Consider the following 14468-nt stretch of genomic DNA (forward strand, 5'->3'; position numbering starts at 1 on the left):
TTTATTTTTCACTTTCGGTCCCGTAAAGCAGCGTCCCGACCGTATTATCGAAACAAGATGGCTGGCCATCTTTCGTTTCAATAATACGGTCGGAGCCGACCAAATCTCAACATTTGGGCTGGCTTTAGAGATGGCTGGCATTGGTTTTCAGCGATGATGGAAACTAATGGCGACCATCTCAAACCCGGCCAAATCCAAGGCATTTGGTCATGGGAGGAGCCAGCATTTGTAGTGCAGTGGTCCCCCTCACATGCCAGGACATCAACTGGGCACCCTAGGGGGCACTGCAGTGGACTTCAAAAATTGCTCCCAGGTGCATACCATCCTTACCTTGTGTGCTGAGCCCCCCAAAACCCACTCCCCACAACTGTACACCACTACCATAGCCCTTAGGGATGAAGGGGGGCACCTACATGTGGGTACAGTGGGTTTGGGGAGGGTTTGGAGGGCTCAATATTTACCACCACAAGTGTAACAGGTAGGGGGGTAGGCCTGGGTCCGTCTGCCTGAAGTGCACTGCACCCCCAAAAAACTGCTCCAGGGACCTGCATACTGCTGTCATGGAGCTGGGTATGACATTTCAGGCTGGCATAGAGGCTGGCAAAAAATGATTAAAAAAATTTTTTTTTGGGTGGGAGGGGGTTAGTGACCACTGGGGGAGTAAGGTCATCTGGTCATTTGGGGCACTTTTTGGAGGCTTGGTCCCAGTGGCATAGCCACAGGTGGGCCTGGGTGGGCCATGGCCCATCTACTTAGGACTCAGGCCCACCCAACAGTAGCACACATTTAGTGGTAGCTGTGGGATCCCAAGCTCGGCCAGCTGAAGACTTCCTCCAGATGGTAACAAAAACGCTACTCTCCATGATACTGGCACCTGCGTATGTTCGGTTTTCAGTGCATGCCTGCTGCAGACTGCCAAGGTGGAAAGAAGCGTTTTCCCACCAGCTGAGATATTTTTTGGGTGGTGGTTGGGGGGGGGGGGGGGAGAACAAATGGTGCCCACCCACGTCTTCCCTAGGCCCACCCAAAATCTGTTGTCTGGCTACGCCCCTGCTTGGTCCTAAAAATAAATGGACCAAGTGAAGCTGGCCAAGTGCTTGTCAGAGCCGGCCTTCTTTTTCCATTATGGGCCAAAGACGGCCATCTTGTAACCACGCCCCCGTCCCACCTTCCGTACCCTGCCGACACGCCCCCTTTAACTTTGACCAGCTCTGCGACGGAAAGCAGTTGGAGCCGGCCAAAATCGGCTGGCCATCTCCCGATTTGTGTCGGAAGATGGCCGGCGATCTCCTTCGAAAATAAGCCGGTTAGACTTCTGAACTAGTAAGGGAAGGATTATTTTGGATCCACTACAGTTTGCCCCTGATGCAGCCTTTTTGAAGGCGAAACGTGGCCAGTCGGGCACTTTGATTAACAAACTTCTTATCTCTATAATCCGCTGGTCTGCTTTGTCTGTTTGCTGTACTGTATAAAATATATGAATCAGTGGCCCATCCAGTAGCAGTACACCTATGATGTGGCTGGCAGGCATTCTTCCCAAGCCCCACCAGTCGAAAACTCCCAACAACTGTCCCTCCTGCATACCTTGTAAATAGATCTTCACCTGCAGCAAGTGGCGACTGATATATGCTGTAGGACCAACATAAGCAGTGTGTATTAGTTGCTGCTCGCTGCAGGTGAAAATCTATTTAAAAGGTATGTGGGGGGGGGGGGGGGAGGGATGTTTGAGAGACCGTATGCAGGCGAGAGAGGGAGAGACCAAATCACTTGTGGGACAAGGCGGAGTTCTTCTGCCCACCATCTTGGGCCCAGGCCCACCCAAAATTGGGTGTTTGGCTACGCCCCTGATATGAATAAGTGCCAATCGCACCCATTCCATTCATTCTCCACCTCCAGTAATGCCTGTGCTTGCGAAGAGCAATTCAGTCGATATTTATTTTATTTATGCATTCTTGAATCCCACGAAAATGGTAAAGGGGATGGGGACAACTTCCCTATCAGGAAAGGCTAAAGCGTCTAGGGCTCTTCAGCTTGGAGAAAAGACGGCTGAGGGGAGATATGATAGAGGTCTATAAAATAATGAGTGGAGTTGAACGGGTAGATGTGAATCGTCTGTTTACTCTTTCCAACAATACTAGGACTAGGGGGCATGCGATGAAGCTACAATGTAGTAAATTTAATACGTATCAGAGAAAAGTTTTCATCACTCAACGTGTAATTAAACTCTGGAATTCGTTGCCAGAGAATATGGTAAAGGCGGTTAGCTTAGCAGAGTTTAAAAAAGGTTTGGCCAGCTTCCTAAAGGAAAAGTCCATAGACCATTATTAAATTGGACTTGGGGAAAATCCACTATTTCTCGGATAAGCAGCATAAAATGTTTTGTACTTTTTGGGGAATCTTGCCAGGTATTTGTGACCTGGATTGGCCACTGTTGGAAACAGGATGCTGGGCTCGATGGACCTTTGATCTGTCCCAGTATGGTAACACTTATGTACTATTATCCAAAAACACGTTTCGGTTCAAAGTGGCTTAAAATTTACCGTTAGGCGAAGTTACAGTACAGTATTACAGTTACAAAGTGGTATGGGACATCGGTTCCATTTTTTAAATTTGACTATAGAATTTTTTGAAATGGTAGGTCTTCAGTTCTTTTCTGAATTGGAGATCATTAATAATGCTTCTTGTAGCCTTGGGTATTGAGTTTCACCCTTTGGATCCCAGATAACTAAATCCAGCCGTGTGCATGGTTTTGTAAGTTTACGGTTGGGTAAATGAAGAACAAAGTCGTTTCTGGTTTCTGAGCTTGCATGTCTTGGGGACAGTTCAATCAGATCTAACATATATTCAGGAGCCATTCCAAATATTATTTTGAAAACGAGGGTGCTGGTTTAAAAAAAAAAAAAAAAAAAAACAGTCTTGCCATGTACCCAATTGTGTGTAAATGTGAGGGAAACTAGCATTTATGTATGTAAGTGCCCTGAGTGCTATTCTATAAGGGCTATAATCCCAGATTCTATATAGGGAAAGGGAAACGGGACTTGATATACCGCCTTTCTGAGGTTTTTGCAACTACATTCAAAGCAGTTTACATATAGTAACATAGTAGATGACGGCAGAAAAAGACCTGCACGGTCCATCCATATTCAGGTACTTATTTTGTACCAGGAGCAATGGAGGGTTAAGTGATTTGCCCAGAGTCACAAGGAGCTGCAGTGGGAATAAAACTCAGTTCCCCAGGATCAAAGTCCACTGCACTAACTACTAGGCTATTCCTCCACTAGCAACATTTCATGTAGAAGCCTGCCCTTGCAGATCAGCAACGTGGCCGCTCAGGCTTCTGTTTCTGTGAGTCTGATGTCAGACTCACAGAAACAGAAGCCTGCGTGGCTGCATTGCTGATCTGCAAGGGCAGGCTTCTACATGGAATGTTGCTAGTGGAATAGCAACATTCCATATAGAATCTCAAATAGGGAAAGGGAAATGGGACTTGATATACTGCCTTTCTGAGGTTTTTGCAACTACATTCAAGGCGGTTTACATATATTCAGGTACTTATTTTGTACCAGGGGCAATGGAGGGTTAAGTGACTTGCCCAGAGTTACAAGGAGCTGCAGTGGGAATTGAACTCAGTTCCCCAGGATCAAAGTCCACTGTACTAACTACTAAGCTACTCCTCCACTCAAAGTTGCACATGCAAATCTGGTCATTTTCTGGATTTCCGTGTGCAGCTTAATTAGTTAACAAGCTAGTCAGCGCTGGCAATTGCCACTTAACAAGCAACTATTGACACTAATTGGCACTAATTAGAATTTAGGCGAACAGCTGTCTAAGCGTATTATATAAAGTGAAGTGCATAAATTCTAAGTCGCATAGTTGAAAAGGGGGTGCGGAATGGGAGGGTCATGAACGTTTCTCAAATCTATGCATATGGTTATAGAATACACCCGGCCCATGTCTAATTTAGGAATCAGGATTTATACCAAGTTTTAATTGGCGTCACTGCCCTCAACTCAATTTAGTCTTGCGGATGGACGCTCAGTGTATTCTATAATCCACGTGGGGGGGGGGTGGATTTTTCAGGTGCCAACTACAGGATCTAGCCCATAATGCAGAACTGTAAGGGGGCGTGCATGGAGGTGGAGTATGGATGCGGAGCATGGGTGGCACATGGGCTTATTTCCTATGCATGTCCCTGCCACACTTAAGCCAGGTCTGTGGCTGCTTTAACTACGGATGCATAAATTTTAGGCCATCAAGAGTCCAAAGACAGGAAAAAGAAGTCCAAATCTTCATGGATGCCCCACAGCAAACCAAAGAAAGTGAGGCAACAGAAGACGAGGATTGCAAAGATGTGGTACAGTACCTTTAATAATTCTAACAAAGCCAATCACTCAGTGTGTCAGACCCAACACAGCCATGTTTCGGCTTGTACTACTACTACTACTACTTATCATTTCTAAGGTGCTACTAGACGTACGCAGCGCTGTACACTTGAACATGAAGAGACAGTCCCTGCTCAACAGAGCTTACAATCTAATTAGGACAGACAGACAGGACAAACAAGAGATAAGGACAAAGAGTAGCAAGATCCCGGAATCCCAAAGAGTAGCAAGATTCCGGAATCCCAAATAATAGCAAGATTCTGGAATCCCAAAGACTACTACTACTACTTATCATTTCTATAGCGCTACTACACATACGCAGCACTGTACATTTGAACATGAAGAGACAGTTTTTGCTCGACAGAGCTTACAATCTAATTAGGACAGACAAACAGGACAAACAAGAGATAAGGGAATATTAAAGTGAGGATGATAAAATAAGGGTTCTGAACAAGTGAATAAGGGTTAGGAGTTAAAAGCAGCATCAAAAAGGTGGGCTTTTAGCTTAGATTTGAAGACGGAGAGGGTGGTGGATATGTGGAATGCCCTCCTGCGGGAGGTGGTGGAGATTAATACGGTAATGGAATTCAAACATGCGTAGGATAAACACAAAGGAATCCTGTTTAGAAGGAATGGTTCCACAGAATCTTAGCGGAGATTGGGTGGCGACACCGGTAATTGGGAAGCAAAACTAGTACTGGACAGTCTTCTACAGTCTGTGCCCTGAAAATGGCAAGGACAATCAAGGTCAGGTATACATATAAAGTAGCACATACGAGTTTATCTTGTTGGGCAGACTGGATGGACCATACAGGTCTTTTTCTGCCATCATCTACTATGTTAGATTGCAAACCGCCCTGAAGGCTGCCATAGAGCGGGGAAACTTGCATAACAGAACACTGTAAGTCGGGTGCTAAAATATTTGCATTTAGATGTGTGCACATTTATGCCTAGTATAGACATGGTGTACTTGAATGCACCTAACGGCTGGTGTGCAAGAGACAACACGCTAACATTTATAACAGAATCTGCACACCCAGATGCTGTTATAGAATTAGCATTCGGTGACAAACATTTGACGCCCTTTATAGAATTGGCCCCATCCCCCTAATTGTATAAAGCTCAACATCTTCAGCTGGCTGAGCTTGGGATCCCCACCAGCTACTACTAAATGTGTGGTACTGTTGGGTGGGCCTGAGCCCTAAGTGGGTGGGCCCCGGCCCACCCAGGCCCACCTGTGGCTACGCCACTGACTTAACTAACTGGTTAAGTGCCACTGACAATTAGCAGTTAACTGTGAACACGCAATGTAACTGGCCAGGAGCCATTTCCTGCCAGTTAAATCACTTTGAATATTGACCCTAGAGATTTTACCACAATCAACCACTGGTCTGTAATTAGTGAGTTCACAGATCCTTCTGGTGGCATCTTTAGGGATTGGAGTGAGTATGTTGCTGCCCTTGTCAGAAGGGAAATGGCCTTTCGAGAACATATATTGATGAACCAGTCTGGTGGGTTTTCCGTCATGTAGTTTGGGTAGCTGTCTAGTAGGCAATTGGTGTGTGCATATTTTGTCAGTAGTGCTTTAACTGAGCTGGTTGTTGGTATCTTGAAGGAGGACCAGATTCTGTCTGCCTTGATGTGGTCCTCATTGATTTCACATTCGTGTAGGAAATCTATGAGTGTTGTTTGTGTTCCAGCTAAGTTTGATCTTATTTGTATTATTTTTTCCTTGAAATATCGTGGAAGCTCGTCTGCTGTTGGTGGTTTTTCGTTTGACGTAAGCAGAGCTTGTGTGTTCAGTACGTTTTTCTTTAGTTCATACGGGGTTTTTTTTGTGTGTTTATCACTTCTGGGCGCATGTATGTGCTGTAGTATTCCGCTTTGGCTCTTTTTATGATGTGTTTGTACTTGCTTCATGGCTTTTCTCCATGTGGTTTTGTTCATGTCTGATTTGTTTTTGGACCATATTCTTTCCAGTTTCCTACACAGTTTTTTCACCTCTAATAGTTCCTCGTTGAACCAGGGGCACGGTTGTCGTTTCCTCTTTGTTTTCATTTTGAGTGGTGCTATTTCATTTAGTGTGTTTCCACTTAGTTCATCCCAGTTTCTCATGACGTGAATGTTGGTGGGTATTGTGTTTGTTTGGTCGTTCATCGCTGTTGACCAGAAGCTATGGTTGTCCACTTTTCCTCTGGTTAGGACAGTGTGTGGTATCCTCAGTTCTCTGTTTTTGCTGTTCTCTCTCCATTGAAGTATGAAGGTGAGTTTGTTATGGTCTGACCATGGCACCTCTGCCCAGTTATGATTCTCTATTATATGGTTGTTATTGGCTAAGAGTCTGTAAGGTAGTATGTCTAATTGGTGACCTCCTACGTAAGGCGAGGTGACTGACTGCCGTTTTGAAGTTCCATTGGTTCAGGAAGTTTGTTAGAATCCTGGTGTTGGCATCTTGTTGCTTGTCTAGGTGTAGATTGAGATCACCTAGTAGAAGGACATTCGAAATGTTTGTGCATATGTTTGATATGAAGTCCATGAAGTCGTCTTGGGCATTGGACCATCTTCCAAGTGGGTGGTAGAAAGGTATACCGCATAATTGATCAGTTCATGCTGAGTCTGTGATTTGACATGCCATGATATCAATCAGATATACGTTCAGCTATGGTTTCTACTGTAAAGAAGGATTTGTATATTTGATATATTAATATTTTTTTATTTTTTGTTTCATTTATACCCCGCGCTTTCCTACTCATGGCAGGCTCAATGCGGCTTACAGGTACTTATTTGTACCTGGGGCAATGGAGGGTTAAGTGACTTGCCCAGAGTCACAAGGAGCTGCCTGTGCCTGAAGTGGGAATCAAACTCAGTTCCTCAGGACCAAAGTCCACCACCCTAACCACTAGGCCACTCCTCCACTGTTGCTACTATTTGAGATTCTACATGGAATGTTGCTATTCCACTAGCAACATTCCATGTAGAAGTCGGCCCTTGCAGATCACCAATGTGGCCGCGCAGGCTTCTGCTTCTGTGAGTCTGACGTCCTGCACGTACGTGCAGGACGTCAGACTCACAGAAACAGAAGCCTGTGCAGCCTTCTACATGGAATGTTCTTCTACATGGAATGTTGCTAGTGGAATAGCAACATTCCATGTAGAATCTCCAATAGTAGCAACATTCCACGTAGAATCTCCACTAGTAGCAACATTCCATGTAGAATCTCCAATAGTAGCAACATTCCATGTAGAATCTCCAATAGTATCTATTTTATTTTTGTTACATTTGTACCCTGCGGTTTCCCACTCATGGCAGGCTCAATGCGGCTTACATGGGGCAATGGAGGGTTAAGTGACTTGCCCAGAGTCACAAGGAGCTGCCTGTGCCTGAAGTGGGAATCGAACTCAGTTCCTCAGGACCAAAGTCCACCACCCTAACCACTAGGCCACTCCTCCATGTTTATGGAGTTCTTTTCTGGCTATATATGAACCAAGAAGGCTTGGTGGCATATCATATTTTAAAAAACTGTAAATGGCAGATGCAGCTTAATGTGGGCAGGTGTAAAGGAATGTGTATAGGGAAAAATATCCAAACTAAAGGTACACAGTGCTGGATTCTGTGTTAGCTGTCACCACCAAACAAACGATATAGGAACCTATGGATAATGGGCTAGATTCTATATATGTTGCTTAAAAAATCCACGTGGAAAACATTTCCACCTAAGCGTCCTATATAATAATTCTCACCTCCAACGTTCTGACTTGCTGCCTGGGACCGTGGCTCGTTCCGAGTTGGTTTGCTAGGCTCTGTAGATCAGGCTGACATCACTGTAGCCATTATGATGTCAACTTCAGAACCCGGGGGGGGGAATCCATGCCTCACAGCTGATCCATGTCCAGAGGAGGGTCGCTGAACATGGGTGGCTGCAGGGGGGGCAGGGGGTCGCTGGACATGGGTGGCTGCAGGGGGGCAGGGGAGAGAGGAGGGTCGCTGGACATGGGTGGCAGGAGGGAGGGCAGGGGAGAGAGGAGGGTCGCTGGACATGGGTGGCTGCAGGGGGGCCAGGGAGAGAGGAGGGTCGCTGGACATGGGTGGCAGGAGGGAGGGCAGGGGAGAGAGGAGGTTCGCTGGATATGGGTGGCTGCAGTGGGCGCAAGGGGAGAGGAGGGTCGCTGGACATGGGTGGCTGCAGGGGGAGAGGAGGGTCGCTGGACATGGGTGGCTGCAGGGGAGCCGAGGAAAACCTTGCTAGCGCCCATTTCATTTGTGTCAGAAACGGGCCTTTTTTACTAGTATTCTATAAGATTTAGTTTTGGAATATAGAATATACTTAGTTGATATCCCAGTGCCTAAAATTACACGCCGCCTTTACACCAATGAAAACATGGTGTAAATCCCTGCGTGTCGATTTATGCGCACTGGCCATATTCTATAAACCTACACATGTAAATTTGGGAACGGCCATGACCACACCCCTTTTGATCTGCACGCCTTAGAATTTAGGTGCAGTTGTGCGCGTACATTCTAATTATTGCCAATTAGTGCTCCTTATTGCTTGCTAGGTGCTGTTATCAATGCTGATTAGTTTGTTAAGCTAATTAACTTACGCACATCATTATAAAATATGTTTAGATTTCCGCGCAGAATGTTAGGTACATTATATAGAATTCAGGGAAACATATTGAAATCCTCAGCTCGGTGAGCAGCAGTAGTCAAAAAAGCAGCGTTAGGAATTATTTGGAAAGGAATGGAGACTAGCATAATGCCTCCGTACCAATCCATGGTTCAATGATACGTTGATTACTGTGTAGTGTTCTGGTTGCCCCATCTCGAAAAGAAACAGTGGAACTAGAAAAAGTACAGCGAAAGGGAAAAATGAAAAAAAGACCACACAGGTTAGGGATCTTCAGCCTGGAGAAGAGACAACTGAGGGGATACGATACAGGTCTGTAGAACGAGTAGAGGGCAACAGGTAAAGGGGGAAAGGCTGGTCACCTTTTGAAATAGTACTAAAACTAGAAAGCCATGCATGAATCCAAGAGGCAGCTCATTTAAAACAAATTAGTGGAAGCGGGTTTTTCACTCAGTATACAATGAAGCTATGGAATAGTTTGATTGAGGACCTGGTCAAGGCAGTTCGTACAGATGGGTCTAAAATGGGTTTCGACAAGTTCCTAGAGGAGTATCCTTGGGAGTCAACAATTAGGAATGGATGCACTCTCTAGGATCCTTCTGAGTGATCATGTTCAGCATTGGGGACAAGATATTGGGCTTGATGAGCCTTTGCTCTGACCCTATATGGTTCATCTTCTGTAAATCTTTCGTTGCACAATTGGGTGGTCATGTTATGAAGCCATTTTCACATTGTCTCTTACAAAATACCGACTGGTGTAGAAGTAGATGCGATGACATGATGGTACCAACTTTGCCAGTAGAAGCTTTGAAAAGTCACCCATAGATTTTAAAATATGCTAATCTACATGCATATTTGCAAAATCTTGGTGGTGGACATTTAAGCCAGCTACAGAGCAGCTGTAAATGTCTGTGCTTACAAGCTAGGCCTGATTTCTGTCTGGCCCTCTTAAACCAGGCGGCCTGTCAGTGGCGGCCCTACCATTAGGCCAACTGAGGCTGGAGCCTCAGGTGGCACTCTTCCTGGAGCGACATCGCCCCCTTCCTTCATCCACCCTCTTTCTTTACTGTGGCCCGCCTCTCTGATGTAACTTTCTGTTGATGTTAATGTTGACTTGGTCCTCTCCTCCCCCTCCTGTATGACTGACTTTCTCATCCTTTGTGCCCCCCTCCCTCCTGAGCGATCAGGCAAACTACACCTCTGCCCTGCTGAACTCTGTTCATTAGTGGGCTGATATCAGAAGTGTCCGGCTTAGCTGGTTAAGTGGCTATGGTTTGGCGGCTATATTGAGGTCAGTTTTAGCCACAGACCAGCTGACGAAGAGTCCCTTTCCCTAAAGTGTTTTCGGTTTTAACTCAAAAATTAACCTACGGTAACTGCAAAGCCTGTGCAGTAAATAGGAGATATTCAGTATCTGCCCCATTATATGTAGTTACAGAGAGCATGTGAACAAGCACGCCACCTGCCCCTGCATGTAACATGGTGTATGGCCAACTGGAAATAAATAATTATCAGCTCTGGCATGGTGAGGCTCTTCCCTCCTTTCCTTCTCATCAGCATCCCTCCCTCCTAACTCCCTGACACACTGTGAAAGTCCCCAAAATGTAAAGACCCCCCCCCCCAACAACCTAGCATCCCAACACACAAATCCTGCCCCTGAACCCAGCTCCCCTGGTTCTCGGGCCACTGCACCAACCATTAGACTATTTTCTCTCTCTCTTTATTCTCCTCCCCCCATAGTCAGCATCTCCCCATTCTTTCCCACTTCACATCCAGAATCCCACTGTCTCTTCCCTCCACCTGTCTCTCATTTTGCCTTCTCCTACCTGTCCAACAGCGGGAGGGGAGGTGAGAGGGTCAATGAGAGGGGAGCAAAGTTGGTGGTGGCAGCGGCAGCGGGGTCGGCAATGGCGGAGGGGGGGGGCTAAAATGTGCCCCCTCACCTCGGGCTCTGGACCCCCCTCCCGCCGAAGTCTGGCTATGCCCCTGGCTCCAAATAAATGTTCTTGATACAAAACTATAGCAGGAATTTATGTCTGTTAATTTGGGATTATGAGGTTCTTGGGAATTAGCTTCTCTGGCGTTATGACGGAAGCTGTCATTCCAAGTGTGGCACAAAGTAAGTCTTTGTAAAAGCACCGTGGCTTTTAGTTTTAGCTTTCATGAGCTGTCGCCCATGTAAATGCTCATGGATTTGACATACTGCCTTTTCTGCGGTACGACCAAAGGGGTTTCACATTTATTATAGGCTGGCTTGGCGGTAAAATACGGTCTTTCATTATTTAAATTATTATATTCTGGCTTGGATCCTGGGGGATTTAGCAGAGGGACGCAGACTGCAAGCTCTGCCAATCCCCAGCAGCCCTCATTGGTTCACATTCACACAACCACACTTGAGGTTTCAGTTTCGGCTTCAGCTGAAACCAGGTGATGGAGTTTAGGGCTGCAGTTTCTGTTTCAGCAGTGGCGTACCAAGGGGGGGGGGGCGGTGGGGGCGGTCCACCCCGGGTGCACGCCGCTGGGGGGGATGCCGCAGTGTGCGCCTGTCTGCTCCCAGTTCACTACGCTCGCTAAATTCTCTCGTTCGCTGCAGTTCCCTCCTTCTGCCCCGGAACAGGTTACTTCCTTGTTGGGCAGACTTGTTGGGCAGACTTGATGAACCGTATAGGTCTTTCTCTGCTGTCACCTACTATGTTACTATGTTTTTTGGAGTCTTCTCAGTAGTGTCTTGACACTATTACCTCAGAAATGTTTGGGGGAGGGGGTTCTGACTGAGGAGCAGCGGTTTCACCGCAACACAGACCTTGTTGGGTCTGATTAATAAATATTTCGAGTTGACGCTCCCACTCTTGAAGGCTCTTTCTACTTTTGTTTTTCGCTGCTGTGTTGGGCGTACTTTGGATTTCCTCTTCTGCATTCCTTGTACAACAAAAAGGGCTGGTTTGGGCAGACCGGTCGTTATCTGCCGTCATCTACTATGTTACTGTTTTTAGAGTTCTAGTGACCAGTGTAATATTTGCAGCCCTTTAGGCCATTCTGGGGAATATTGCTCTTTCAGTGTGAAAGATTTAATACAGAGCTGCTGAGTATGCGTTTTGCAGGATTTTGTGTTGGGTCACAGAGTGGCTGGCAGTGGACGAAGTTTGTGTTACGGTTACTGAAGTGACACCAAAGTCTGAATATACTTACCAATAAGAAACAAAGTCAGATCGTCAAGATCCTACCTAAACCTACACTACCCAAATTGCAAAGGACTGAAATACAAAACAACTTACGCATCCGGCTTCTCCTACATAAGCGCAAAACTATGGAACTCACTCCCAAATGCTGTGAAAACAATCCACGACCACTTGAACTTCAGGAAATCACTAAAAACCTACCTCTTCAAAAAGGCCTACCCAACGACCCCACCTAACCCTCTTCACCTACCAACACAGCATGACTATGATCGAACAGGACAACACGCAATCTTCATCCATTCCGACCCTCCACTTATACCTCATACGATCACTATACAACTCTGTATTTGTTATCCACCGACTGGGCAAACGCCTTTGACGGTACTATGTAAGCCACATTGAGCCTGCAAATAGGTGGGGAAATGTGGGTGCAATAAATAAATAAAATCCTAGTTCTGCTTTGCACATTGGAGAAGGTGTCTGCTGAATGGGAGGTGAAGCTATTTTGTGAAAGAGAGGACAAGTTCTGTCCAATTCTATACTGATTTAACGATGGATTTCAGATTTCCAAGACTGGATTTTAGTGCCATGGTGCTGCCCTTTTGAAGTGGCACCAGCATTTGGCCCAAATATCTGTCTCCCTAGGCAGTTGCTTAGACATAAACCCAGGCCTGTGGACCTTACTCCCATATTAAAGAGGGCTAGTTAAACGGTGTTGTCATATCATTTTAATAATAGTTGTACTGGGAGATTGTGTTTGTTGTTACATATAGGGATCTTAAAGGCTATTTTCTGTAGTATCTTCATGGCCAAGCAAAAACGTCCAGATACGTTGAGGCCCCAATGCTCAAAAGTAAATGTAGACACTATTTATTTATTTGTTACACTAGGGAAAAAGGCTAGTTTCTGAAGCCAATGAAACGGGCGCTAGCAAGGTTTTCCTCGGAGTGTGTATCTTTGTGTGTGAGAGTGACTGTGTGAGACAGAGAGAGTGAATGTGCGAGTGTGTGTGTGTGACAGAGAGAGAGAGTGAGACTGGGTGCGAATGTGTTTGTGAGAATGAGAGTGTGTGCCATGGGCCCCACTCCCTCCCTTCCTCCCAGTTCCAGTGTCCCCCCTCCCTCCCTCCGAGTTCCAGGGTCATCCCCTCCCTCCCTCCAAGGTCCAGGGTCGCCCCCTCCCACCCTCTCTCCGAGTTCCAGGGTCGTCGTCCCTCCGAGTTCCACGGTCGTCCCCCCCTCCCTCCCTCCGAGTTCCAGGGTCGTCCCTTCGAGTTCCAGGGTCGTCCCTTCGAGTTCCAGGGTCGTCCCCTCCCTCCCTCCCTTCGAGTTCAAGGGTCAGCCCCTCCCTCCCTCCCTCTGAGTTCCAAGGTAAGAATTTTTAAAATATAGCCAGCACTTATGAAGGCGAGGGGCTGCTGGAGGACAGGTCGTGCTTGGAGGGCAGAGAGAGAGAGAGAGGGAGGGAGGTGCAGGGGCTGGCAACTATAAAGAGTTCCCTCGAGGGCGGGGCAATTACAAACCCCACGAACACTACACGGCTTCACTGCCATGCTGCCACAGAGTCAGCTTCAGAACGTTGGAAGTGCGAATTATTATATTAGATAAGTACATAAGTACTTATGTAATGTCATACTGGGAAAAGACCAAAGATCCATCGAGCCCAGCATCCCGGGCGCTACGGCTATTCTGGTTGATTGGGGGGGGGGGGGGCTGCTCTCAGAGATCCGCACGCCTACCAGCAGAGGGAGACTGAGAACACTAAAACTTAAACCAGTATAAGCTAGCAGCCAACCCCCAAGCAACCAGTAAATCCTAAACAAAGCAGAAAACAAATGAAACCAATAAACAATTACAACCCCGAAAGGTCAAAGAACCCTGTACTCAGAAACAAAAAACATGAAACATGTGCTTCAACTGACAGAACGCCACAGCACTACGGTCCCTCTCTGAAATGCAGAGGAAATATATGTATAGCAAGACTTGAAATTTAGATACCTTTCAGCCATAGCAACATAGACCATAAGAACATCAGAACATTTTCCAATCATACTCACCACAAAGAAACATGTACACAGCGGGAGGGTTCTTGACCGGTCTGGAGGGTCTAGAGGAAAGAAAATTAGCAGGTAAGACCTAATTTCACCTTCCTCAGCGACCCTCCAGACCGGTCAAGACGCTTGGGAAGTACCAAAGCAATACAACTCCTTAGGGCGGGAACCTTGCATCCCAGAAGTCAACACTGCCGCACCAAAACTGGCATCCTCCCTAGCCTGCACAT

General features: G+C 46.4%; 1 protein-coding gene across 1 annotated transcript in view; it reads left to right on the forward strand.

The window, feature by feature from the left end:
- The first annotated feature begins 11094 nt into the window (after window positions 1-11094).
- The window catches only part of LOC115464835 (nuclear receptor subfamily 2 group E member 1), a 106562-nt gene continuing 103188 nt past the window's right edge, over window positions 11095-14468 (forward strand). The window contains exon 1 of the mRNA XM_030195194.1: window positions 11095-11128. Within this exon, the coding sequence (XP_030051054.1) occupies window positions 11095-11128 (34 nt within the window). The remainder of the gene's footprint in view (window positions 11129-14468) is intronic.

The sequence above is a fragment of the Microcaecilia unicolor genome, chromosome 3 (genome assembly GCF_901765095.1).
Source record: "Microcaecilia unicolor chromosome 3, aMicUni1.1, whole genome shotgun sequence".
NCBI classification, from domain to species: Eukaryota; Metazoa; Chordata; class Amphibia; order Gymnophiona; family Siphonopidae; genus Microcaecilia; species Microcaecilia unicolor.